This window comes from Cucurbita pepo, chromosome 6 (genome assembly GCF_057944985.1).
Source record: "Cucurbita pepo subsp. pepo isolate OVF chromosome 6, ASM5794498v1, whole genome shotgun sequence".
Classification (NCBI taxonomy): domain Eukaryota; kingdom Viridiplantae; phylum Streptophyta; class Magnoliopsida; order Cucurbitales; family Cucurbitaceae; genus Cucurbita; species Cucurbita pepo.
This window is the reverse complement of record NC_141803.1, coordinates 1,504,545-1,529,313: the sequence shown is the minus strand read 5'-3', so window position 1 is coordinate 1,529,313 and position 24,769 is coordinate 1,504,545. Positions and strand designations below refer to the sequence as shown.

Below are 24,769 nucleotides of genomic sequence, written 5' to 3'. Positions count from 1 at the left end.
AATTCATCAATATCGTTAACATGTTGATGTAATTGAGTTTCTTTCTATTTGGTCATTTTGTTACTTTAGTACAACAATGCAGTAGTAGAAGATTGAACTTTCGACCGCTATATTTCATCTACTATGATATGATTATATAGTCATTGAGCTAAATAGATTGTATTAGAGATGTTAATTTTACTCGGTGGACAGGAGCCTCACAGAGACCTACCTCGAATTGGGAGGGAATTTTCCATTTGAACGGGAAGTGGAGAGGAAGCGAGGAACGTTTTTTTCGTTAAAAATAAAAAAATTAATTAAATTATAAGTTTTGTTTTATAGGTATAAAGGGGTATTTACCCTTAAAATCGTTCCATTTGTGGCCCATGCTTAACCAACACCCTCACCAGAAAAAGAAAAGAGCATTGAAGTGTACGGCGTCACCCCCATGCGGGAGAGCCGGCGAAGGACAAAATCAATTTATGATACTAATTATGAAAAACGGGAAAAGGGAGTTAAAATCTGTGATTGGTGGGTGACGGCAGCAGAGGTGCAGGGGAGGGTGATGATAGGAGGCCCACCAATCACATGCAAATGCGAAAAAGCCCATTTCCAAGTGCATTACCGAACTCAACCAAGGCAATCTGCCTCTTCTTTCTTCCACGACGACGCTCACGTGGCCATTTAATTCTATTATTAAATATTTTAAAAAGCCCTGTCGGCCCCACCTTTCCCCCATCTCCTAATTTAATGCTTTTCTTTTTTTTTCCCTCTTCACAAAAAAACAAACCCCACAAATAAATGCCAAATTAAATTCACAGTATTATTTATTTTTATAGTTCGGATTTAAATTTTTTTTATTTTTTTGGTCGAAAATAGTCCAACACTACAAAAGATAATAGTTTACAGTCATACTTCTAACAGATGCAATAAAAGCATGAGTGACCACAAACAAAATATGTAAGACTCGGACTCGACCAGTAGGTACATTAAAACGCTTAAATAGTTGAATAATTTGATTTATTTAACGTGCATAAAAATAAATAAATCAGATCCTTATAAATATTGTACATACAGATCAGTAGATAAGATGGATAGTGCAGTTTAAGCGAATAAAGTACTTGAACAGAACACATTTAAAGTTAAAAAGAAAATATAGAAACATCATGGGATGCATTTTGAAAAATTAAGGGGTAAAAAGAGTACAAATGAAGATGAAGACAAAATGATTGAGAGAATATCCTTCAAAAGTGGGTTTCATAAAGAAGGTGGGTAAATCATACCAATAAGATCTGTTACCAAGCCCACTTGCGCTGCTAAAAACATCCATTCAAGAGAAGCATCCTTTATTAAAGGCAAAAGAATGTCCTAAATTGTTAAATTCAGAAATCAGAAGTCATCTAAATTGTTACAAATGTATGCACAACAATCAAGATGATTAGTAATGCAAATTCGATGAGATCATATTGATCACATGCAATGAAACTATTCATACTCAAATTTAAAGCTGGGCCTTTCCACTTTCCATTACCCATATATATGCGAAAACCTTGGTCAGAGATAGAAACAGAAAAAGCACTGAAAAGTGAGGAATGATACTTCGAATCTCTACATAATGCATTTGCATATGAGATAAATTTTTAGGACAAAACAAGATAAGCTTTCAATAGGGAATATTTCTTTTACCAATCAGGCAATGGCCCATTAAATTCATTAGTTTCAATATCAGAAACAGGAAGAATCCCATCGCCCATTCTGCCATGCCAACCTCCCTCCCTCCCTCCTCATCTCGAGATGGAGAAAAAAATGAGCAATAATATGGTATTTTATGGTTGAAGTAAGACATTCTTTCAACTCATGTGACTTGTATTTTATTTTATTATTATTAAAAATGTGGATTTGTTAGAGAGAGAGCTCCCTTGAAGCACAATACTGTCAGGTTAGATCCAGGTTTGTCCAGGGTTATTAAGAAATTAAAGCACAGAGAGAGTCATGGATATGCACTTAACTGACCCGTTTGATGTGGTCTTTCCCTGATGTTCGGTTGACTCTATAATTTGTTAAAATGAAGCTGGTTGACATCTTTTGTATGCCATTCAGGTAGATTTTTGAGGTTCTTTGGGGGCATGGATCTGCAGAAGTAATGAGTTGGTGACCACGAATATTGAACTTAAAGCCATAAGACCACCTGAGAAACCAAAAAAAGAGCAGTCATTTCTTATTCATAGAAACATAATGTTCTTATTGTTACGAATCAGAATATAACAAAATAACTTTGGGAGTGCTTAATTTTAATATTAAGTGGAGGGATTTGTATGCATCCACCTGAAAGGGAAGGAGTCATTGCAAAGTCAAATCCTGGGAGCAGCACTCCAGCAGCAATTGGAATGGCAACGGCATTGTAAGCTATTGCCCACGACAAATTTTGGTACACCTTAGACATTGTTGCTTGTGCAAGTTCCATTGCGTCAACAAGCTGTCAGAAAGGGCATGTGGCGTTTTCAAAATACCGAAGAAGATAATATTTGTGATTCATCTTCTCTGATGTTGGTGTTTTGTTATACAATGAAAAACTCCTACTATCTTGATAAGTACGATTCCCCTAGAAATCACCGCACCTAAAGACCAGCACAAAAGAGGCTGATGGAAACATACCGTAGAATGAATTGTTCCTGGCTTCTTGTGGGATAAACACCTTTAAACAGTTGAAAAGGAGCTAAAGAAAAATCCCCTTTCTAAAGAAGGTAATGTCATATATTAAACTATGAATGCTGAACAAAACCACACGGAAGGGAGTATCCAGCCTCTATCCTTCGCTATAACTGTACCCCAATGTGAAATATGCAACGTCTATGATATTACATATAACTCAGTTTGATGTTGTTTACAAGAGCAATAAGGAAAGACTTCATATATAAAATATTATGATAAATTAACCCCGAAAAAATGAAAAAAGAACAAAAAGTATTGAGAAAATGGCAGTACCTGAGATATTCTATTTCCAAGAAGTAAAATGGATGCGGCATTCGAAGCAGCATTTTCATGTGCTTCAAGCTGCAGAGCGATCCCAACATCGGAAGAAGCCAAAGATGGTGCATCATTTATGCCATCACCAACCTATGAAAAACCAAAAGGCAGGTGAGATATAATAGTTTTGGCCATACAAGATTAAAAGAGCAGGGCTGGTTGGTTGTTGAGGATCCTATAGCAATTTTTACATCTGATAGCCTAGGGCATATTTGGGACTTGCAACACATATCTCCAGGAAATATTTGGTTGTTCAAATGAACGATTAAGATAGTATGGAAACTTTAATGTAAATGTCTACCTCACTATGAGTGTTTGAAAGTCAATGATAAACAGAAATCAGGAATAAGATAGCAATTTCAAATCATTCAATGGGAAGAACATCCACTTTTTCATAGTGCCACAGTGAGCTTAAAGATTGTGAATTGCAAGTACGTCAGTAACATGTGCAAGTAAACTCTAGAAAATAATTCGTCAACTTGTAAGACAATACCATAGCAACTCGATGTCCAGCAGTTTTCAGAGTGGAAATAAGGTCAGATTTGTTTTGAGGAGTCAAAGATGAGTGAACAAATTCCTTTTCTATTCCAACTGACTTGGCTACACTTGCAACTGCCTCTTCCCTGTCTCCAGATAAGAGGACCGTTCTGATTCCCTTCTTCTGGAGCCTTTCCAATCAAAGCAACAGATCAAGCACGAGGAAACAATGTTCAGTATAGCTGACAACCTATTTTCAGTATTCAAATAAAAACAACATCCTGGAAAAGAGTTGAGATTCCAAAGCAATTGGCATAATGATAATAACATTTTTCACTTTTCTCAATTTCACACGAAAGAAAAGCGAATATCATTCATAAATTCATTTGGATCTCAAGCAAAGAGTTGGCGCTAATAGCTGTTACTGCAAATTACTACAAATTTTAGGGAATAGACCTTCCGTAGCGGATTTGTCAGAAATCCAATGGATGAAAATGAAAATTACCTATTAACAGTGGATTCAGCATCATAGCGCAACCGATCAGATATTACAATAGCACCAATGATGCCCTCTCCTTCGCGCCCAACGTAAACAACTGTTTTTGAATTATTTGAAGATGATATCCACTCTAATGACTGAAACACAGAATGCTCGAGATTCTTGAGATCAGAGGTACTTGCTTTTTGCTCAAATCGATCATTAACCCATTCTAATGAACCAACTGCAACTAGTCGCCCATTTACATTGGCAAAAGATCCGAAGCCAGGTTCTACCAACTGCCCTGTTGTGCCTGGAATGGTCAAATTCAAAGATTCTGCTTTATCTATGATAGCTCTTGCAATGGGATGTGAAGCAGTTTTCTCCACTGCAGCAGCAACTTGAAGTATTTCTGCTTCTCCATAAACAAACGAAACCACAGAAGAAACTGTAGGCTTTCCTTCAGTAAGTGTTCCTGTCTGAAAGTTAAGAAATTTGGTGAGACTGTGAAGAATATTGCCTATATGATCTAGGAAAACTTGCATTTCAAACTTTAAGAAGTAATTTAGGAGAATTTTAGCGAGAAGTTTCACGTGGTTGTCTGAGGGAGAGTTAAAGTGCGGATTGTAATATCCTAAAGCAATAACCTTGTCCAAAGCAACACAATCTATGCCTGCCAGGCGTTCCAATACATCTCCTCCTCTTATTAGAAGTCCTCGTCGAGCCCCTGCTCAGTTTGTAGTGCACAACAACATAAGAACAATAGGGGTATTTATTTATTATTTTAATAATATGAGATTTAGTAGTAGGAAGGTGGAAGTAGAATGAGATATAGTAATCTCAGTCGGGTGTTCATATGAAAATATGAAATAAAGAGAACAAACTAAGACATATGATTCAAATACGAGCAATCAATTTTGACAGCATCAAGTTAAATACAAGCATGAAACAAAATTACAAAATGTGCCAGTACATCCATCATATGTGCAAAATCTGTGCTCCTTTTAACTTCAATGGAAAAAAAGAGTCTCTCTATCCCTTTTTCGCTTATTGGATCTTCTCCTAGGGTTTTCTCTCATTTTTTTGCCTGTAATACATTTTATTAACTTCCAGATTCCACTTCTAGTTGGATTCACGTCATCATTCAAAGTTCTTAAGAAGGCAGATCAAGAAGAGAATATGAGCACTTGACATTGTCTATATATATAATCAATTCAAATTTCATGGAAATGTTAACCATCCCACTAATTTCATTGTTTTTATGAAAAGAAATTGAAACTCACCAAGGGAGGTGCCAACTAGAATTGCTGTGGGAGTGGCCAGTCCAAGTGCACATGGACAAGAAACTACCTGAAGAAGTACCAATACGCCAACAGTAAAAAAACCATGCAACTTTATTTTTCTTCCCCAGGGTAATTAAAGTACATAAAGTTCACCACATTAAGGACTAAAATGTGATATGGGTTAAACCTAGAGTAGGAAATGCAAATTAAATTTATGAGAAATATGATATCATGACTGTATTATGATTATCCTCCCATAATCTTTCCGACATAGATTTCCCATTCCTAAATCATGTGAAAATCCAATTTGGTAATGGTCACAGTTATTTTTATTTTTATTTTTTTTCCTTTTTGGTGTCTGATTGAATGTGGGTAAGGCGAGTTTGGAAATATTTTTTGCATGCACTTTTACTGAATCACTCGTATTATGGGGGATATCTATTGGGTTCTTAAAATAGTGATAAAAACTTATCAAACACAATAATTTAAAAGGAATTTCACTCATCATATATTTGGTCCACAATGAATATGATATTGATAAACCTATAAAAAGAAATTTGTTTCTTTGAAGAAAAATAAGAAATGAAAGATCTTAACAATAAAATTGGAAATATCACAAATAATAACAACCAATAAAGAAACAACATATTTTAACAAAGACATGAAAAGATAGTTGCAATAAGGAAAAAAAATAAAAAATCAACCTACATTGGCATAAATTAGGGAGCTATTTTATGACACCTTGTACTTTGGATGTCTTATGCCCTTCCTCCCTCTCTATATTTAGTTTTATATTTATGAAAAGCACAAGAACAATTGTAGATCAGAAGCCAAAAATCAAATCAACCAACATAAAGAATATAAAAAGACAATTCAACCAAAAAAAAAAAAAAAAGAGAGAGAGAGAGAGAGAAAGTAAAAAAAAAAAAGAGGGATAGTAAATTAAAAAAGGTCGACAATTTTCTGGAGCCCTACAAATAACATACTCCAAAGAATGGAAGAGTCTTCTTTAGGCAATTCAACTATTAGACCAAAATAGCATCTAGTAGAACTTTGTCAATTAGTCCAAACTAGAGAAGAAGGTGCGTCTATACGTAAAAAACCAAACCAGGACGCAATAGAGGAGGCACTAGAAAATGTGGCATGCCAATAATCTTGAACACCCCCCCCCCCCCCCTGGTTTACGTATTAAATTTGTGCACTCATTATAAAGCAATCATGCATTTTTTTGGCAACGAAGTTTGGCACTCCAAAGTCTCCCGTACAAAAGCTCAACATCCACTTACCAAGACATCAACTGAAAGTTTCAAGCTCAAAAGCAAGGGGTCTCCATCTGGTCCAGCAATATCATTCATCAAAACATCGGGAAAGATATGGGTACCAAAGCAGTACCTGGAAATTAATTGTTACCATGTAAATAAACAAGCATATCGCAGCAAAACACTCTTTGTAGTTGAGTTAACTAAACAGATAGATAAATTGTACATTTCTCAAGGAACCTCCATAACAATAGTAATTATCATCTTCAGATCATGTTAGACATATACAATGTTCATCATGAACTGACCCAAATTCTTCTTAGGCCCTTCACCACCCTTTCAGGCATTAAACACCAGAGTTTCATCAAATAGAAAAATAAGAATCACATGCTTACCAAAATGCAAATGTTGCCGCTGAGAGAGTTAATACAGTGTACACAAATGGCCCAGCTATGGAATCGGCAAGCCTTTGTATTGGAGCTTCATGGCCTTGCGCATCCTCAACCTGATGGTTATGTATAAAGTTTTAAGTATGGGTTCATCAGGGAAATATCTGTCCTTCCTTCACTCAGTAGTTAAGCAGCAATCTTTTCAATGTATGTGCAGTGGAAATGAATTCATATGCAAGGAAAACTCAAATCGAGCTGATAAATTTTGTGATTTTTTTTTTTTCCAAATCCAAGCTAGTTTTTAATTAAGTGCGCCTAAAGCAAAAACATTTTCCTTTTTAAGCAACCAGAAATATCTGTCCCTCCTTCACCCAGTAGTTTTAAGCAGTAATCTTTTCAATGTCTGTGCAGTGGAGAGGAATTCATATGCAAGGATGACTCAAATTGCAACCCATGTAACAGTGAACCCTCCAACTGTAGACCTGATAATATCTTGAAATTGTAGTAGATGCCCAAAAGAAAATATTACTATTGTGGTCGTTAATTTTACAAGGTAGCCCATTAAGAAAAGGCAATTTACCACTATGCATACCAATGTAATTCCTGTAGAAATATAAATTTAAGAAAATGGTTCACTTACCATTCTCACAATCTTGGAGATTGTTGAGTTCAAGCCAGTAGAAGAAGCTTCAATTCTCAAAGGGCCATCCTAGAAGATATCGATTTTGATTTATTCCCAAAAAAAAGTTGCCTTCTTGAAAATAAGGTGGCAAATCACACTTGTATGTAAATCTGAATAAACACGCAGTTTGAAATCCTAAACATCAAGGAAAAATCATACCCAGTTCACAGTTCCAGCTGAGACGATAAGGCCTGCTTCCTTAAATACAGGTAGAGATTCCCCAGTAAGCATTGATTCATCTACAACACTTCTTCCCGCAAGAACCTTTCCCTGTTCATCAATATTATTGTTAGCCAAGCATTTTCAAATCGCCCCTCCTTAAGGTAGGGCAGCATCTATTGATAATGGAGATCTTATAGAAGGCAGAGGAAGATGACATGTGTGGTTGATAAAAATAACTATTGACACGGTCATTTGGGCCATCAAATAAAGAGGCATTGTTCACTAATAATCTCTGATCTTACATCCACAGGAATAGTCTCTCCAGGCAAAACTAAAACCGAGTCTCCAACCCGAATGTCATCGGTAGACACCTGAATGCACATTGCATCTGAGCAAAGCACATCATCTGTAGAGGAATTGCCTTCTGATGGAGTAATCACAAGTCGTGAATGGGAAGAGATCAACGACTGCCAAAACGTGAATATTTAAATAAATAAACAACTTGGGACACGCAACTAGGAGAAAAGGGAATGCTAGAGCCACATGTATCACACCCTAACAAGTTACATAGTCTAGTTCATGTGTTAATAAGCACAAAAGTAATTATTGGAACAATAGAAGAAACAAGGAGCCTAATACGCTATAGAGAACCACGATTCCATACAAACTCGCTAGATATAACTTCCGACTCAAGGCTGATCAACATATATGTTGAATCAAGGAGCCTTAAACTTCAACTTTGTACTTATGATAGGCTGAAGCTCTGAAGTTTGAACCATAAAAAATCTTTGGAATTTGTGAAATTTAGTTGTCAAAATCTTGACTGCCTTATAATTTCAAACTGTCTTCTATTTTGACACTTTCTAAATGATGTCTTGAACGTTGAATGGCCTCCTCTGGGTGTAGGAGTTTCATAGGCCTTGGCTACACATAGGCTGACTAATTTGGATCCAACTTTCACATGGCTAATATATTGCATCACATAGGCATAAGAAAGACACATGCCATCTTTTGGTTTCCAACGTCATGTCATCTGATTTAATGGATGATTTTGATTAACACCTGCTAAATTTTGGAAGGTCACATTAACGACATGTAATTTTCTCATTGCTTTATGAAATTTTTTAATTGGTTAAGAATTTCTTTTACGACAGCAATAGAATATCCCAAGGAGAAAGCATGTAGCAATAACTTGATATTCAACCATGATAACAATCCAATAGATACATGCATTGTAACATTTTACTGTTTAAGATTCATTTGAAACTTACTAAAAGCTCATTCATATCACTAGAGGCCTTAGCCCTTGCTCTTTCCTCCAGAGAGCGCCCAAGAAGCACAAAACCAAGAAGCATGACCTGCTCACTAAAAAAGGAGTTGCACTGAGAAATGCAAAATCAAGAGCCAAATTCCTTCATAGCCCAGAAAATTTAATAAACCAAATTGAATGTGAACATAGAGGAAATATTATCAATTGAATCAAGACAATACAGCAGAAGGTCGAGCAAGTCACCGGCTCATCAAAAAATGAGGCATCCCAGTCTAGCTCAGGATTAAGAAGTGAGACCTACAAGAGAAAGTTTAAAATTCGTTCATATTAAACTACAGCAATGCTTCTCTAAAAAAATAAATAACCAAATAATAGCCGGGGAGAACTTGATATCTTTGAAATCGCCTTACCGCACTGATAATAAATGCAGCAACTGCCCCAAAACCCACAAGAGAGTTCATATTAGGTGATCCCTTCCTGAATGCCCTCAGACCGTCAAAGAGTAGTTCTGCAGCAAACTATCATTTTGAACATCATACAAGATCATAGTAGCAAGTTTGGGTGGTCTATCATTAGCAGTAAAGAAACACTACTATCTATCCAAAAGGCCCGAAATACTAATAACTGCTCAACAAAGGCCTTTAAAATGACTCAGTTATTTAGTAGTCAAACAGAGTCTCCACACTCCAACGGCTAAATGACACGAGGAAAGGGAGAAATAGAAGAAAGAAATCTAATGCTAGCTTAATAATCTTGTGTACTAAGCAATCTTTCCATGATGCTAATCGATTTCTTTTCAGAAAGTAGCAGTATAAACAGTTAAAATAAAGTGGATAAACAGACCTCGTCCTGGTCCTAAAAGAGCAACCAAAGCAAAGCAACCCTTCGCATACGAGTTATGAAGTATCTCCATCACTGGTCCTGAAACGTCAAAATAAGCCAACTTAATTCAATTTGACTTCAGCTACAGGCTGCACTTGCGTTATACTCCGAAAATGCTTAAACATTACCAGAAACATTTCATATTTGCTTCAAACCACTATTATACAGGTCCCATAGTTTACGACTCAAATTAATGAATTCAAAACTTAGGAAAATCCGGACTGCCTATTAATTCTTGGTATTTCAAAATTGAGCCATCCATATGACATACATTGAGGTTGAAGCAATAAATAGTTACAAGATTGCAAAAATACCGTGGTGGATGTGAATCCCAAAAGTGTGCAAGATATGCGATGCGTGTGAGCCACAGCATAAGGCAACCAAAGTCCAAGCAATAGCCACTCGATTCCTACTCTTAACCAGCATTTTTCTTTTCTTCTCAACCATCTCCTTCCATTTTCTCACATTCTCCGCCACTCCAACCTCCGAATTCCTCAAAACCGTCGGAAAGCCACAATCCGTCAGTCTTCGCGCCAGACTCTCCGCCACATTCACCGCAGAACCAACCTCCGCGCCAACTTCATCCGATTTCAACCGAATCGCTGCTGTCTCAGTCAACATATTAACCACCACAGAGTCAACTCGGTCGTCGGACGAGAGAATGGATTTGACTCGGGAGACGCATGCACCACACATCATTCCAGAGACATCAAGAAGAACAGAAGACTCATCCCGCCGCTCCTGTTGAAGGACCGTGTTCTGAGCTCGAAGTTCGGCATCAATAGTATTCGAAACAACGAAACGATGACCCAAGCGTCTTCCAAAACGACGTGGATACTGTTTCCGTACTAAACTCTGAGGTCGATGCCGTATGGGGAGAAATCCAGGCCTAAAGTCAAACAAAGAAGCCTGAGATTTAGAGACGGAGTGAAAGAACTGCCTCTGGTGAGGCCATAGAGAGAGCCGCGCTAAATCGGCCGCCATCAGAGCATCGGACCGGCGCCGGAACTGATAGTTTCAGAGAGGGAAGAGAATTGGTGGCCAATATTTCAACGAGGAGAGCATGTGGTAGTTGAATTGCAGACTCTCTTAGCTAAATTTTCGGTACGAACTGCAGCTGCCACGTCATATACTCTATCCATGGTCGACCGGTATTTTAACACAAGCGAACGCAGAAAAAAAAAACACGCGCGCGATTTTTATTATATTTTAGGAAAATACATTTTTAATAAATAAATTTTTACACTTATTAAATAAGTAAAATAATTAGTATTAAATTATATTGGATTGCGCATTCATTACTACTAAGCTACAACTTACCTAAAAGTCCCGTGAAATAATTGAACGATAATCGATTTGACTTTCCGACCACCCACTCAAAATAGGGAGAGCGCACTACCGCACCTGTCCCTGACCTATCTTATCTGAGAAAACGAGATCATCAAAATAAACACTCACTCAAGGTATATGGATTTTCTTAAACGTTCGACTTGTTTCTAGGCTTAAGGAGAAAGACAAGAGCAGGACCAGTTTTCAGATCATTTGCTCTCGATGAAAGGCCAGAATTGGAAGTTATAGATTGTCAATAGCTTCTTTTGGTTCTAAGGAGCTTGTACCTAATCTGCCCGAAACTTTTTATCTGCACTAAGAGTGACCATCATAGATTCAAAGTTCGATATAAGAGTCATTCATCTTCTAACCAGCTCTTGGTTGGAATCAATCCATTAAGTTAGTTTTCTGTGTGAACATTTTGCAAGAATTCTAGAAGGATCTGCACTTATCATTTGGTATTAGAGCATTTGGTCGACATCTTGGCTCGGGTTAAGGCAGTTAATAAAAATCTATTTTTTTTTTTAAAATAAATAAACAAAAATAGTAAACATTCTCCAATTTTTTATTTGTAAATTTCAGTTAACGGCAATGGAATCAGATACCAAACCAAAATAATAATAACAACAATGAACGGAAGGAGGCACTGTTGGTTAATGGCGAATAATTCTTCTAAAAACTAAGCTTCTTTAAGACTCATTCATCTTCAGAATAAATTCCCTCTTCACTAACCAAAAACTTTCCCATAGAACCAACCATCAAACAGTTAGTTCCATTGCTGCAGAGCAGCAACCACGCGACTTCAAGGGAGCCGGGACTCGATTGGTTTTCCATCTCCATGGAGGTCGGGATCGGGGCTACGTCGAGGAGGAGCCGGTTTTCTTCGTACGACCGGTGGGTGGCGGTAGGACTTGGGATTCTTGCAGTGGTTTCGCCGCTGTATATCGACCGGAGACCGAGCTTTGATGCGGAGGAGGAGGAGGAATCATCCATGAATCTTGGGTTCTGGTTGCCTGCTCTTCTCATAACCTTGATCTTCATTATTGCTGGAGTGCTTCACTTGGAACAGAGATGCGCCAGATTTGATGCTTATTGGATTCACAGAGTAGGTGGCTCTTCCTGTGGCATATTCATCGTTCTTCTGCTTCTTGCATTTGTTTTGAAGTGTAAAGCTTCTTTAATGTTCTGGGACCCTTGAACGCTTAGCTTTCTAAATTCTTCTTTCTCTGTTCTTAACTTTCAGCATACCTTTTACTTTCATCAATGGATAGTAAGCTTAGAGTTGAAGAAATCTATACCTTTTGCCGTTTTCTTTTCGTTGCATAAATTTATGGCGTATTCGGATTGAAGCGTTCTCTGTTTCATATGAGTATTTGGGATGTAACGAACCAAGCCCACCGCTAACAAATATTGTCCTCTTTGAGCTTTCCCTTGAGCCTCCTCTCAAGGTTTTAAAACACGTTTGCTAGGGAGAGGTTTCTACACCGTTATAAGGAAAGTTTAGTCCTCCTCTTCAACAAATGTGAGATTTCATAATCATTGTGAGGATTTGCCCTTCTTGTTGTGGTTTTGCAAGAAAGTCAAGTCCTCACATCTATTGGGTAGTGAAACCAAACATTCTTTATAGGGGTGTGAAAACTTCCCCATAGTATACGCGTTTTAAAATTTTGAGGAGAGGCCCAAGAGGGAAAGTCCGAGGACAATATTTGTTAGTGGTGGGCTAGGGTCGTTACAAATGGTATCAGAGCCAAACACCGGGCGGTGTGCCAGTGAGGATGCTATACTCCCCAGGGGGTGGATTGTGAGATCCCACATCTGTAACAGAGATGAACGAAGCATTCCTTAAGGTGTAGAAACCCATCACTAGCAAACTTGTTTTAAAACTTTGAGGAGAGGCCCAAAAGAAAAAGCCCAAAAAGAACAATACTAGTTAACGGTGAGCTTGGGTCATTACAAATGGTATCAGAGCCAGACACCGGACGGTGTGACAGCGAGGACGTTGAGCTCCAAACGAGAGTGGATTGTGAGATCCTATATCTACTATTAGAAAGGGGAATGAAGCATTCTTTATAAGGGTACGGAAACTTCTCCTTAGCATACGCGTTTTAAAACCTTGAGGGGAGGCCCATAAGTGAAAGCCCAAAGAGGGCAATATTTGTTAGTAATGAGTTTGGGTCGTTACAAATGGTATCAGAGCCAGACACCGGACGGTGTGACAGCAAGGACGCTAAGCTCCAAACGAGAGTGGATTGTGAGATCCTATATCTACTATTGCAAAGGGGAATGAAGCATTCTTTATAAGGGTACGGAAACTTCTCCCTAGCATACGCGTTTTAAAACCTTGAGGGGAGGCCCATAAGTGAAAGCCCAAAGAGGGCAATATTTGTTAGTAATGAGTTTGGGTCGTTACAAATGGTATCAGAGCTAGACACCGGATGGTGTGGCAATATTTGTTAGTAATGAGTTTGGGTCGTTACAAATGGTATCAGAGCTAGACACCGGATGGTGTGCCAACGAGGACACGCTCGGCTACCAATAGGAACGAGGACACGCTGGGCTACCAACATGGTAGATTGTGAGATCCCACATCCATTAAAGAGGGGAACAAAACATTCTTTATAAGGGTGTGGAAACCCCCCCGAGCAAACGAGTTTTAAAATCTTGAGGAGAGACAAGAAGGGAAAGTCCAAAAAGGTCATTTCATCATCATAGATCAGCTAAAAAAAATCTGATTCATTTCAAACATCACAGTACTTAATACACTGAGACTTTCTATATCAGCTCACTGAGAAAAATGGCTCCTATGAGATCCATGAATTCATGAGATATTACAATATATAACGACTTGATAACAGAAAAACACGAATCGGGCACACCGAAAACAAATCAAAAACCATAGAATCAAACAAAGAATACAAGGTTTTTTCATGTTTGGATGAGAGCTGATGATCATAAACCAAAGACATATGTTATAGCAACCAAAGATGTCAAAGCTAATAGCAACATACGTGTGGTTAAGAATTGGCTATTGGCTTTGCTGCATTGGTCATTAGCCCCACTGTAGCAACCAGGCCGCGTTAACTTAGCCACACCTCCCTCAAAGGCAAAGCTATTAGAGAGGCTGCCATTGCTGAACAACACACACCAAAAGTAGGGCGAGCCCCCATCAGTGCCAGTTACAGCAGCTCCAACTTCTGTGTTGTTCTTGTAGTTGAGAATCTCCAAGCTCTTCTCATTCAGCATCAAAACATCAGAAAATGCTTCAGGAGCATGAACATATTTAGACTGGCAACCAAGCAACCGCCCCGTGATGGGAGCAAGAGAAGAGACAAGTACTCCACAATTGGGAGCAAATGTTTCAGTAAATGCAGAATTTGGAGGCTTCATTCCGTCGGGACCTCCGACCGCGTCGCATTTCCCTTGGTATGCCTTGATATACTGAAGAGCAAGGCATGCCAAGCCAGGATTGTCCTTTAGAGCAGGCAATTTGTGAGCAGTTCTGTTCTTGTTAAGCACGACTACTAGTTTATCAGCAGGGTTATCTGTCACATTTGCTGCAATTGTTCCAGATCAACAGCAGGTAAGTTCTCATACTCTCAAGAACACAAACAAAATCAGAAACTAAGCAATCAGCAGGAAGAGGCAACAGATCTGAACTTAGAAATGTTCGTGGCTGTTACCAATCAATCATTTAGGTAAGAATGCAAGAACCCAGTAGCAATTATTGGTTGAACATTCAAAGAAGAAGAAAAAACAGAAGCTCCCAGATCAAATGCAGATCAATTACAACATACCCAGAAGAGAGTCTTCAAATCTAGAATCAAAAAATACACTATACACAGAAGAACTTGAAATCATAAGCTTAAAGAGACAAAAATGGCTATTGAAGTAAGAAGAATGAGCAAATGGGTACGAGAATAATTTCGACTTACAATCAGCTGCAGAAAACACAGAAACGAACAGAGCACAAAACAAGAGACACCATAGAATCTTGGTCGCCATAGAGCTGTCTTTCGGAGAGAGAGAGAGAGAGAGAGAGAGAGAGAGATTAAGTCAGAATGAGGAATGAAGAAAAAGTGAGATTTAAGCGACGGAGAAACTTCTGTTTCACTCAAAGGGCAGCGGCCATTGAATTGGTGAGTGAGTAACTAAAGACCACAGGATTTCATTATTAGGGCCCAAACCAAACAGATCGGCAGCAACCACCATCGGCCATTTCATTGTATTTGTTTTGTTGATAACATTTTCACGTGTTGGTTCCTGAGGCATTGTCGGTGGCTGTTCGTTCATTTCTCAAACAAAGCTGTCTCGAATGTCCTCATCTACTCTCTCCATTATAATATTCCATGTATGTTTTTGAATATCCGAACAAATTTGTCGCGTGGAAGTGCTCAAATTTGAGTGTCGGCACCACAACAATGACCCATTACAGAGTTTTCCATAAAGGCGCCAACAGGCGTCCATTAGAACATTTTTCAGGGTAATCTTCTAAAATTAAAGCATGAACTTTAAAGACATCGGTGGCACTAATGGTTCAGAATCAGAAACGTAATAATAGGATGAACAGTTCACTGATTGTATCCACAGAAACTTGAAAATAATGTGTTCACAATCACTCATTTTTAATCTCTCATAGACACTGCAAAACTGAATTAAAGATGGAAGGCTAACTTGGGTGGTAGCAATATAGACAAGAGATAACTTATTTTTTAAGCTGTCACAAAGATAAACTAACTATATACCCCAAGCAAATGGAAGCTGACAGAATTCAAGACCATCCATGTACATAAAGCGAAACTTGGGTCGTCTCCCAAACTCGGAATTAACAGGTGGGAGGAAAATTTTGTAGGGAAGAGAAGAATTAGTCATGTTGGAGACAGACTGCTGAAGATCCGCTTCAAACTTGCACAAGCGACACGCAGTTGTACCATGCTAATTGAGGAGATCTGCCGGTAGAAAGAAATATTTCAAAGTCAGCAAAAACTATCAAACAATGTAGAAAAGGGAAAGAGAGACACCCCCCACCTTTGGACAAAAGCGGACATCCAACGTCTCGAGCATGCTACATTTAGATACTGCAGCAACAACCGCTTCTTCCTCGATGTTGCAAGACTAGGGAAACACAGATCTAGTTAGTTTCATATCATATGCATCTCTTAACTCCCATTTCTTTTGTTCTTTTTCATGTCTTTTGGTCCTTTCTTTTTTTTTTGGGGGGGGGCTTCAAACATCATAGATACAGACACATAAGGTGTATAAAGTTTGAAACCTAAGTATTGTTCAGACAACAAAAGAGGAAAAGTAGAAATCCAACAATTTTAATCAAATGATTCCTACAATGGATGACTTCCTATCCCAACAAAATTTCAAGTGGAGAAGGGTCCTTAAAACCAGAGGCCGGCAGAGGGGGTCTGGGTGGGAGTTCAACCCCCGTCTTGACCCCATCTTTTACCCGCCCGCGTTTCAGTTTACTCGGAAGACAAGATTCTGGACTATTCAGAGTGGAGTTGTATTAACATCCAAAATGTACATGGAAGAAGAAATAAATACCTGAAGAAAGAGACTGGTCAACTTTGGGCAGTCGAGTTTCAAAACTTCCAGAGAGCAACAATTACTAGACCACAAAAACACGGATTTAGCAAAGTAGACCAAAAAATACCCGACTAGCATTGTTAATGGAGCAAAAGGGTGAGGAAGTATGACCTCAAATTAAGAAAGCATAGGTTGTAACAAGAAACGTCGACTTCCTTGAGATTTGAAGACAGGGATAGGTTTAATGACGATAAATGAAAACAACGTGCAGCTGGAGGAATGAGAACCTTCCTAATATTCTGACAGCCTACACAGTTAAGATTCTGTAACAAACGATTTGGCTGTGCAACTGGTTCCTCAATCTCATCAAGAGTGGCTTGACCAAGAGGAATGGGGATGCTGGACAAAGAAAGCTGTCCAATGCTACAACCCCAATTTAGATCATGCATGTTCACACATCCATTTAAGCTCACATGAGTCAAGTGTGTGCAACAAGCAAGAAGCTCTTCTATGGCAGATTGACAGAGCGTCCCGTAAGATAAGTCCAACTCTTGAAGAGCTGGAAGAGCACCTTCCTTATACAGAGGCTCTAGCGATGAGTCAGATAAATACTTGCATGCTTGTAGTTTCAATACCTTCATTAAGAGTATAAGGAAAAAAGCATCAATACAACAGAAGATCAGACAGGCTCATAATAATATTTGAGTAAAATCTAAACTGCCTGAACAGCAATATATCTAAAAAAAGGTTACCTTAAGTTGTATACAAGACTCAAAGACCGGCTGCAAGCTCATCAAAAAGGTATATGATAAATCAAGCACAACCAACTTCAGAAGACATCGTAGAGAGTAAAGGCCCTCTGAACCAACCGAAGGGCATGACATCAGTATTAACAACTCAATCTGTGGACATGAGGCAGTCGTTGCAGACAAACACTCGTCTTTCAGTTGCCTGCAAGCGAAAAAGAACTCAATGACATAAGCAACAAGTATCTATCAAATATAAGTTGCCATCCAAATAATCATAACAAACTAACCCACAAAAGGAAGCATCCAATGATGTTAGACGAGGACAATTGATGGCCGCCTCAGACAATCCACCACAACCTTTCAACTCAAGTAAATCCATACAAGGGGCCTCAAGTCTTAACTCATTCAATTTGGGACAGATTCCCAAGTTTAATGACCGCAGACCAACCTTACAAAAGAGAGATAAAGAAGAAACCTCAATCCTAAACACTAGGCAAATATTTATAGAGATTGAAAAAAATTCACAAATAGGCAGCTTTCACATACCGGGGAAAACGATGCTCTCTCGAGATGATCACAGCCATCTAGAGAAACCTGTTCAAGATTAGGACATTGAAGTTCAAGGGAAGTGATTGCCCGGCAACCAACAAGGGAAAGACTGCCCAAAGAACTGCTACAGAATTGAACAGCAGTCAAACTCTGAGCAAAAGAAACATGTTCACATTAGAAATCAATGGAAAGTCAAAAACAAATCATTTGCAAATTATGAAACCACAAGGAATAATACCATGATACTAAGGGGTAGCACCAAGCAACTTACCTCGCAGTTATCAAGAACAAGCGATCTCAACATAGGGCAGCCACCACCATCACTAAAAACCTCACAAATAGAATTCGTTAGTGATTCACAGTCTGTGAGGTCCACATCTTGCAGACTAGGGCACTGCAAAACCAATTTGGCCAAGCTCTCTTGTTTCTTCAACACTAACTTCTGCAAGTCCACAAAAGTACAGTCCAATGTTCTTTTATACCCCTATAAGATGAAGTTAGTAAGGAAGACAACTTTAAGATCCATTGTGACATACTTGAAGAAAATTGGAAGTGATGTTGATCCGGTGAAGTGATGGACAATTAGAGACCATTATGGATGATAATTTAACACTCTGTAAACTCAAGTCAGAGAATCTGCAAGAATAACAAAACTGATTCAACTCAAGGAAAAGAAGAGAAGGCCCAGTCCAAAAGTCATTCTACATGAAATTAATCACATGATGGATGCACTAAAAGTCGCGTGAAGTTGAGAAGACATACTTGCGGCAATGGACAAGTCTGATATTCTGCAAATGGGGAAGATCCAGAGAGACGGAAGTCAAAAGACTGCAATTATCAAGCTCCAAAACCTGCAATAAGTCTCTAATCCATTTTCAACTAATTCAGATATAGCATCGGGCAAGTAAAAAACAGAAAAGGTAGAAATAGGTTAGTTTGACCTTCAAACTAGAACTACTAGATATTGCGGTCATTGAAGCTGATGTGATGCCCTCACAGCTGTGAAGCTTAAGCACAGTCAGCATTGTCAATCTTACAGACTTCAGGAAAAAAAAAAAGGAACAAAAATATCAGAAAAGAAGTCTGAAGGGGAAAATAGTCACTTTCACTTAAAAGTTTAACTAAAATGGTATGCCACCTCCAAAGATATATTTGGGCAGTATGATGCATTCAGAAGCTGGAGATTCAGGCAGTTTGAGGAAATTTCACGTAATGTCTCATCACTAACACATGAACAATTGGACATATCAAGAGATTCCAACTGTGGGCATGAAATAGCGGCTGAGCGAATAGCAACATCTGAGAGCTTGTGGCAAGAGCCTATATCTAGGTCATGAAGAAGAGGGCAGTTAAGAACAGCCTGTGCCATGTTGCTGCGCTTCAACGACAATGTTTTAAGTTGTGGACATCTGCAAGAAAACATACTTCAGACCAAAAAAAAAAAAAAAAAACACTCAACAATCAAATACATTTAGCATTAAGATGCATAGACAGTAGCAACCTAACAGATACTCGCATAACACGACATTTAGTAAGATGAAGATGACGCAGTCTATCATGGCTTATAGGTATCTCTTGTGTAACATTAACTAGCGTAGAATCATTGACAGTCAAGCTCTTCAACAAATGGCACTCAGCCAGGGCGTGAAAAAAGGTATCTCCCAGTTGTCCTCTCCCCAGAGTTAAAACCTCCAGATTTCTGGAACAATGATAGAATAAAGAGCAACAGCAAAAAGATTCAAGATCAGGATAATAAAATAATAATAATAATAGTTTTATTTTTTTATTTTTTTTTTTATTTAAAAAAAAAAACAAATTGCGGTCATTACCTTAAAGAAGAAACTGCTTTCATGGCAAGCAAGTGAACAGCAGGTACACCAGAGATATTGACCTCAGTGGCATTTGGATATCTTCCACACATATCCTCAACTGCAGTCAAGATTTATAATCAATCAGAATGATATTGGAAAGTAAGGAACATAGAGAATATGATAGGATACTTGTTAATACAGAGGTACATAGATATATGACCAGATAAATTTATACTATATGGAGGCCCGAAAGAAAAATGTGACTGGATAAAAGTAGGTTAAACATGAAATATAATTGAAAATGTCGCATTGGCACCAAAAACTGCTACAGTGATTTGTCACATCCAATCACATTTATGTAATTATGTCCAAAAATCATTTAAAAAATCAAAGCAATTTCTGAAGCTAAAAATAGCATGCAAGAAGTTCTTTCCTCTATATTATATATACCTAGTCAAAAAGATTTAGGGAGAAAAATCATACTGGGTGCTGAACACAAGCTCCATATATGTAACAGTCCTAGACTTTAACATATCATGAGTGCTAAAGACATTCCAGACTCCGAATACTGGATCCTTCACGTTTTGAAGTTCGTCATAACATATTGCCTCTATTTCCAAGAGGCAACCAAGATTTTTTAAATCATCTCAACTACTCTGGAAAATAAAAAGAAAACGCAGCAAATCAACCACTTGAAAAACAAAACCTACATTGTTCCATGGATATGTTCCTATTTTCAAAATTCAAACACCTCCAGAAATCTTCGTGAGCACTAGCAGCTTGCCACTGCCTGCAGACTATAGCAGCTCGACAAAGATTGATGTGATCCAAGAAAGAGAAAACCTGATATTCATTATGAAATAACTTCATGTGAATAAGAAATCCAAGAAACAAAAAGATAGGCAAGAAAACAATCATAAATCTCTGGAGATGCATACCATATGCAGTAAATCATCTGTGAGATCCATCCTTACTTCAAATCCTTCCGATTTACAGGTGTCATTCTCATTTATCCCATCATCTCTATCAAAACTAGATTCCAAGTCTTTGTCGGCATCAACTCTGCTTGATGTAGTACCATGGCATAGATATTCGTTCCTAGTCATATTTGAAGATGATCCATTACTAAAATCAAAATCTCTCGCAGGATTTCCAGCACCCAAAGGCCATGAAGTTGCAAATGAGCTCTCACTGGGGAAGAATGAAAAGAAAAGAAAATAGGCAACAATCATTAGAGGTGAATAACAAGCATCCATTCATATTTTGCACTTATCAACTGGTCTAACTTCTAAATTGTAGGTAACTAGATAGGGTGCTAACTTGCAAGAGCTAAGCGGTTGAGGAGAATGTGAATTATCCAGAATGAGAATTAGTGCACATACTAACAGTTTAGTTAACTCAGAGTTTACTCTTTTCTAAACTAGAAATCATAATCAACCACCGTGTGAAGGTCAGAGTTTCCAACAAAAGATCATATTTGGCAGAAAGACAAAATCACGAAAGATTCTACAAGTTCTGAGCCTATAACCACCTGGTTGAATTACCATTACGCTCATCCGTCAATGATAAACCTTACTGAAGACATTTTCTTAATTAGTAATGAAAAAATAGGATCAAAAATAGGTTTGCAAATGAGTGTGATAAGTATATAACCAAGGTTGACAATGCTTGAAAATAGGACTCGTTTGGGCATATCCTGAAAACAATTTAAAAAGAACAGATATGACAAAATATTTCAGATATTGTTTACTATCCAAATGGAGAAAAAGTTATGACTCAAATCTCATACACCTTTGATTTCCTGGATATAAATAAATCATGTATTAGGAGCACCTATGTGCATTGAAACGCCCTAACTATCGTTGTACATGAAGGGTTGCTTAACAAAAACAACTAATAAGACGATCAAAAACAATAAACATACCCAATTTCTTTACTTTTCATTTTTTTTTTTTAACTCATGTAAGAGGCAAAATAACAAAGATTGAACTTCCCAAAAATAAATAATTTTCTACTTCATGTAAAAGGAAACTTTTGCATTGTAAAGACTCACTCAGAAGACTTGAAACTGAAAGAGACTTCGAGATATCATCTTTGCACACATCTTCGAGAAAAGCCAAGATTTTTCAAGCAATACCTCACTTTTGATTAAAAACAAATTTTTTATTTTGCAATCGAGAAAAGATATGGAAAATACATTGACAAGACAAATAGTCTGCTAACAGCCTAATACATACACAATAAAAGATGCATGTTGGATAAGGTCGATATAAAACCATATTGCTTCATATAGATTCCACTTCAATTATTCAAGAAAAGAAAGTGCTATGCGATATAGATTTATATACAGAAGCGAAAATATAACAACAAAAACAGCAAATTATTCAGAGACTGCCGCACAAATATAACAACAAAAAACATGCGTTGATAGCTATGTTACGAAGAACCCCGTACTCGTAAATGATAACATCAAAAAATGCTAACGATATCCATCCTAAAATACCACAAAATCTAGTCCTAAATCCCACTAAAAATAAAATTTAAGAAAAACCCCAACACCCCTTATCAAAAATGGGGAAAAGAAGAAAAGGAAACCAAAAAAAAACGCCAACGTCACGACACCTTAGCATAATTCATATCCACAAGCAGTCTACTAGTGACTCACATGAACATGGAGTGAACTTTAGCGCGCTTATGGTGGGCATCCCGATCGCGTTCCTCATTAGAAGTCTCCATCGTAGAAGACAAGGCCAAAGCCGAGGCGCTACTGCTCTCTCCTCCCTCAGACTGATGCAGAATTCCAAAAGAAAAGTTCCAGGGATTGACAGCCCCACCACCGCCGCGCAGCTCATGGTCCCAATGAACACCACCATCGCCGTCATCGTGCATTGCTCTGACCATATCCTCAAACAATCTAAGCCGATCACCGTCGTGGCGGTCAGGCCCATCAACAGCAATCGCAAGTGGGTTACTCCCACCAGAATCATCGCCATTTCGCATAATGCGATCAGAGTCATCCTGGTTCTCAAAATCCCCCTCACTCATCATGGGTTTCATTTCACCCTCCTTCTTCAGTTCCTCTTCCCTTTCGTCTTCTTCTGGAACGGTGAAGCACAAGCAGCACCAATTCGTCATACACTTGGACGCAAAGGCAAGGTATTGACACGAACCCTAACTCACGATCCCACACATTTCCAAGTATCCAGTCCCCCTCAAACCAAACAATTTCAAAATTAACCGAAATAAACAAAGCCCAGAGGCAGTGAAACCCTAGAAAAGATCAAAACGAACCCCACCAAGGAAAAACAACACCCCGAGAATTGGGCGGCAAATCAAAACAGAAAATACACAAAATCAAGAGGGAAAAATAAATGGGAAACAAGAATTGAAAAACGGGGGACAAAGATAAGGAAGTGAAGAAGAAAAGAAGAGATTTGAATGGATCTGATCGGACCTGAGAGATGCTTCCGTTGTTGCTAGTGGTGATGTAATAATCCCAGAAATCCCAAATTTTAACAACAACGAAGGAAGGAAGGAAGGAAAGAGAGAAAGCATGGGGGGTGGGTATTTCGCGAGAAACGGCGTCGTACGGGTTGGAATAAAAAAATAAATAAATAAAATGGAAAAATAGGGAAAAATTAGAGTGTGCGCGTGTGTTCAGATTCACAAAATCTGGGGCGTGGAGTTTGAAGAACACGCGCCAATAATTCGAACTAAAAATAGGAAAAAGATTGGGCGTTTGAAGGACAGGTTTGGCGTGAGGCAGCAGCGTTCCTTGCCACTTCCCCACTCTCCCAAGTCAAACTCATTTCTTCATTGCCCATATCACTTCCATATATTTATAAATATTTATTAAATAACCCTTTTTTTTTCTTTTAAAAATTATTTATCTTTTTTTTTTAAATACACTTTTAATTCACTTTAGATGATTAAATTTAATAAATTAAGAAAAAAATTAATTTAATAAATTAAAAAAAGTCTGAGTATCATGTAAATTCATTTAATTTTTTAGAGAATTCAGACCTACTTAAATGTATTTACATATCAAACTCGTTTTAAACGAACGCCAGTATGGGTCGGATCGGAGATGAAGACGAGCACGAACAAGAGGGGCCCATAAGAAGAGTGATAGAGAAAGGAGTGAGTGAGTGTGGGTGAGTTGATTTTAAGCATCCCATTTAAGAAACACACTTCATAGGTTGGGGTACACTATAACCTATACACACTTTTCTTTCCTTATTTCTTTCCATAATTTATATATATATATTAAAAAAAAAACGTTACATTATAATATATCTCAGAAGTGAACGTTCTTTCTATTTAAAAAAAAAAAATGAGTTGATCTAGTGGTCAAGTGTTTTGGTGGTCACTTAATTGTCTGTATTTCTCAATACAGTAGAGATGCGTAAACTAAGCTATGGTCACGTATTCAACGGTTTCCACATTCTTATAAGAAATATTTTGTCGTGACATTGATATGTAATGGCCCAAAGTGAACAATATATGTTAACGGTGGGTTTGAACTGTTACAAATGGTATTAAAGTAAAAAGCCAGTAGTGTGCCAACGAAGACGTTAGAGATGGATTGCGAGACTCCACATCGGTTGAGGAGGATAACGGAACATTCATTCTAATGGTGTTACAAAACGAGTCAAAGCCGACAATATTATAAATAAATTATGGAAAGAATGTGTTGGGTAATAAATAGACAGTGATAATTAATGAACATTTAAGGAATTAGCAAAAAAGGATTAAGGAACAGAATAATTACGGAACAAGCCACTCTCGCTTTTTTTCTTTATTTATTATTATTATTATTATTATTATTTATCTTTTTTAGACAATTCAACGGCTGGCAAAAAAGGGGACAAGTGGGACCCACTCTCCATCCTTTTCAAATACGACGCCCAA

General features: G+C 37.9%; 4 protein-coding genes across 6 annotated transcripts; 1 reads left to right on the top strand and 3 right to left on the bottom strand.

The window, feature by feature from the left end:
- Positions 1-982: 982 nt before the first annotated feature.
- LOC111796502 (copper-transporting ATPase PAA2, chloroplastic) lies at positions 983-11,022 on the bottom strand. Of its 2 annotated transcripts, XR_002815361.2 has the most exons (18): positions 10,203-11,022; positions 9,850-9,927; positions 9,417-9,514; positions 9,250-9,303; positions 9,008-9,094; positions 8,039-8,203; positions 7,734-7,844; positions 7,533-7,601; positions 6,899-7,008; positions 6,531-6,636; positions 5,245-5,311; positions 4,609-4,688; positions 3,989-4,440; positions 3,500-3,674; positions 2,965-3,096; positions 2,305-2,455; positions 1,993-2,167; positions 983-1,347 (listed from the first exon to the last, which is right to left on the bottom strand). XR_002815361.2 is itself a non-coding variant. In XM_023679143.2 (17 exons), the coding sequence occupies exons 1-17, from the start codon at positions 10,870-10,872 to the stop codon at positions 2,076-2,078; spliced, it is 2,697 nt and encodes an 898-aa protein (XP_023534911.2). In that variant the 5' UTR covers positions 10,873-11,022; the 3' UTR covers positions 1,566-2,075. The 2 variants fall into 2 exon arrangements, 1 of the variants encoding a protein (XP_023534911.2); XM_023679143.2 differs by lacking the exon at positions 983-1,347 and having other exon boundaries at positions 1,566-2,167.
- A 779-nt stretch (positions 11,023-11,801) lies between these two features.
- Positions 11,802-12,528, top strand: LOC111796500 (uncharacterized). Its single transcript, XM_023679141.2, has one exon. It carries the CDS (start codon positions 12,056-12,058, stop codon positions 12,413-12,415), a length of 360 nt encoding a protein of 119 aa, XP_023534909.1. The 5' UTR covers positions 11,802-12,055; the 3' UTR covers positions 12,416-12,528.
- Positions 12,529-13,928: 1,400 nt separating this feature from the next.
- LOC111796499 (uncharacterized) lies at positions 13,929-15,512 on the bottom strand. Its single transcript, XM_023679140.2, has 2 exons — positions 15,150-15,512; positions 13,929-14,771 (listed from the first exon to the last, which is right to left on the bottom strand). Exons 1-2 carry the CDS (start codon positions 15,217-15,219, stop codon positions 14,167-14,169), a joined length of 675 nt encoding a protein of 224 aa, XP_023534908.1. The 5' UTR covers positions 15,220-15,512; the 3' UTR covers positions 13,929-14,166.
- Positions 15,513-15,772: 260 nt separating this feature from the next.
- LOC111796498 (F-box/LRR-repeat protein 15) lies at positions 15,773-23,443 on the bottom strand. 2 transcript variants are annotated; one of them, XM_023679139.2, is made up of 17 exons: positions 23,313-23,443; positions 20,797-21,049; positions 20,569-20,701; positions 19,877-19,976; positions 19,549-19,746; positions 19,186-19,456; positions 18,989-19,087; positions 18,810-18,898; positions 18,584-18,683; positions 18,319-18,489; positions 18,045-18,197; positions 17,786-17,946; positions 17,502-17,700; positions 16,921-17,384; positions 16,768-16,831; positions 16,243-16,329; positions 15,773-16,163 (listed from the first exon to the last, which is right to left on the bottom strand). In XM_023679139.2, exons 1-17 carry the CDS (start codon positions 23,411-23,413, stop codon positions 16,083-16,085), a joined length of 2,724 nt encoding a protein of 907 aa, XP_023534907.2. In that variant the 5' UTR covers positions 23,414-23,443; the 3' UTR covers positions 15,773-16,082. The 2 variants fall into 2 exon arrangements, with proteins under 2 accessions (XP_023534907.2, XP_023534905.2); XM_023679137.2 differs by having other exon boundaries at positions 22,524-23,406.
- Between the last annotated feature and the right edge of the window lie 1,326 nt (positions 23,444-24,769).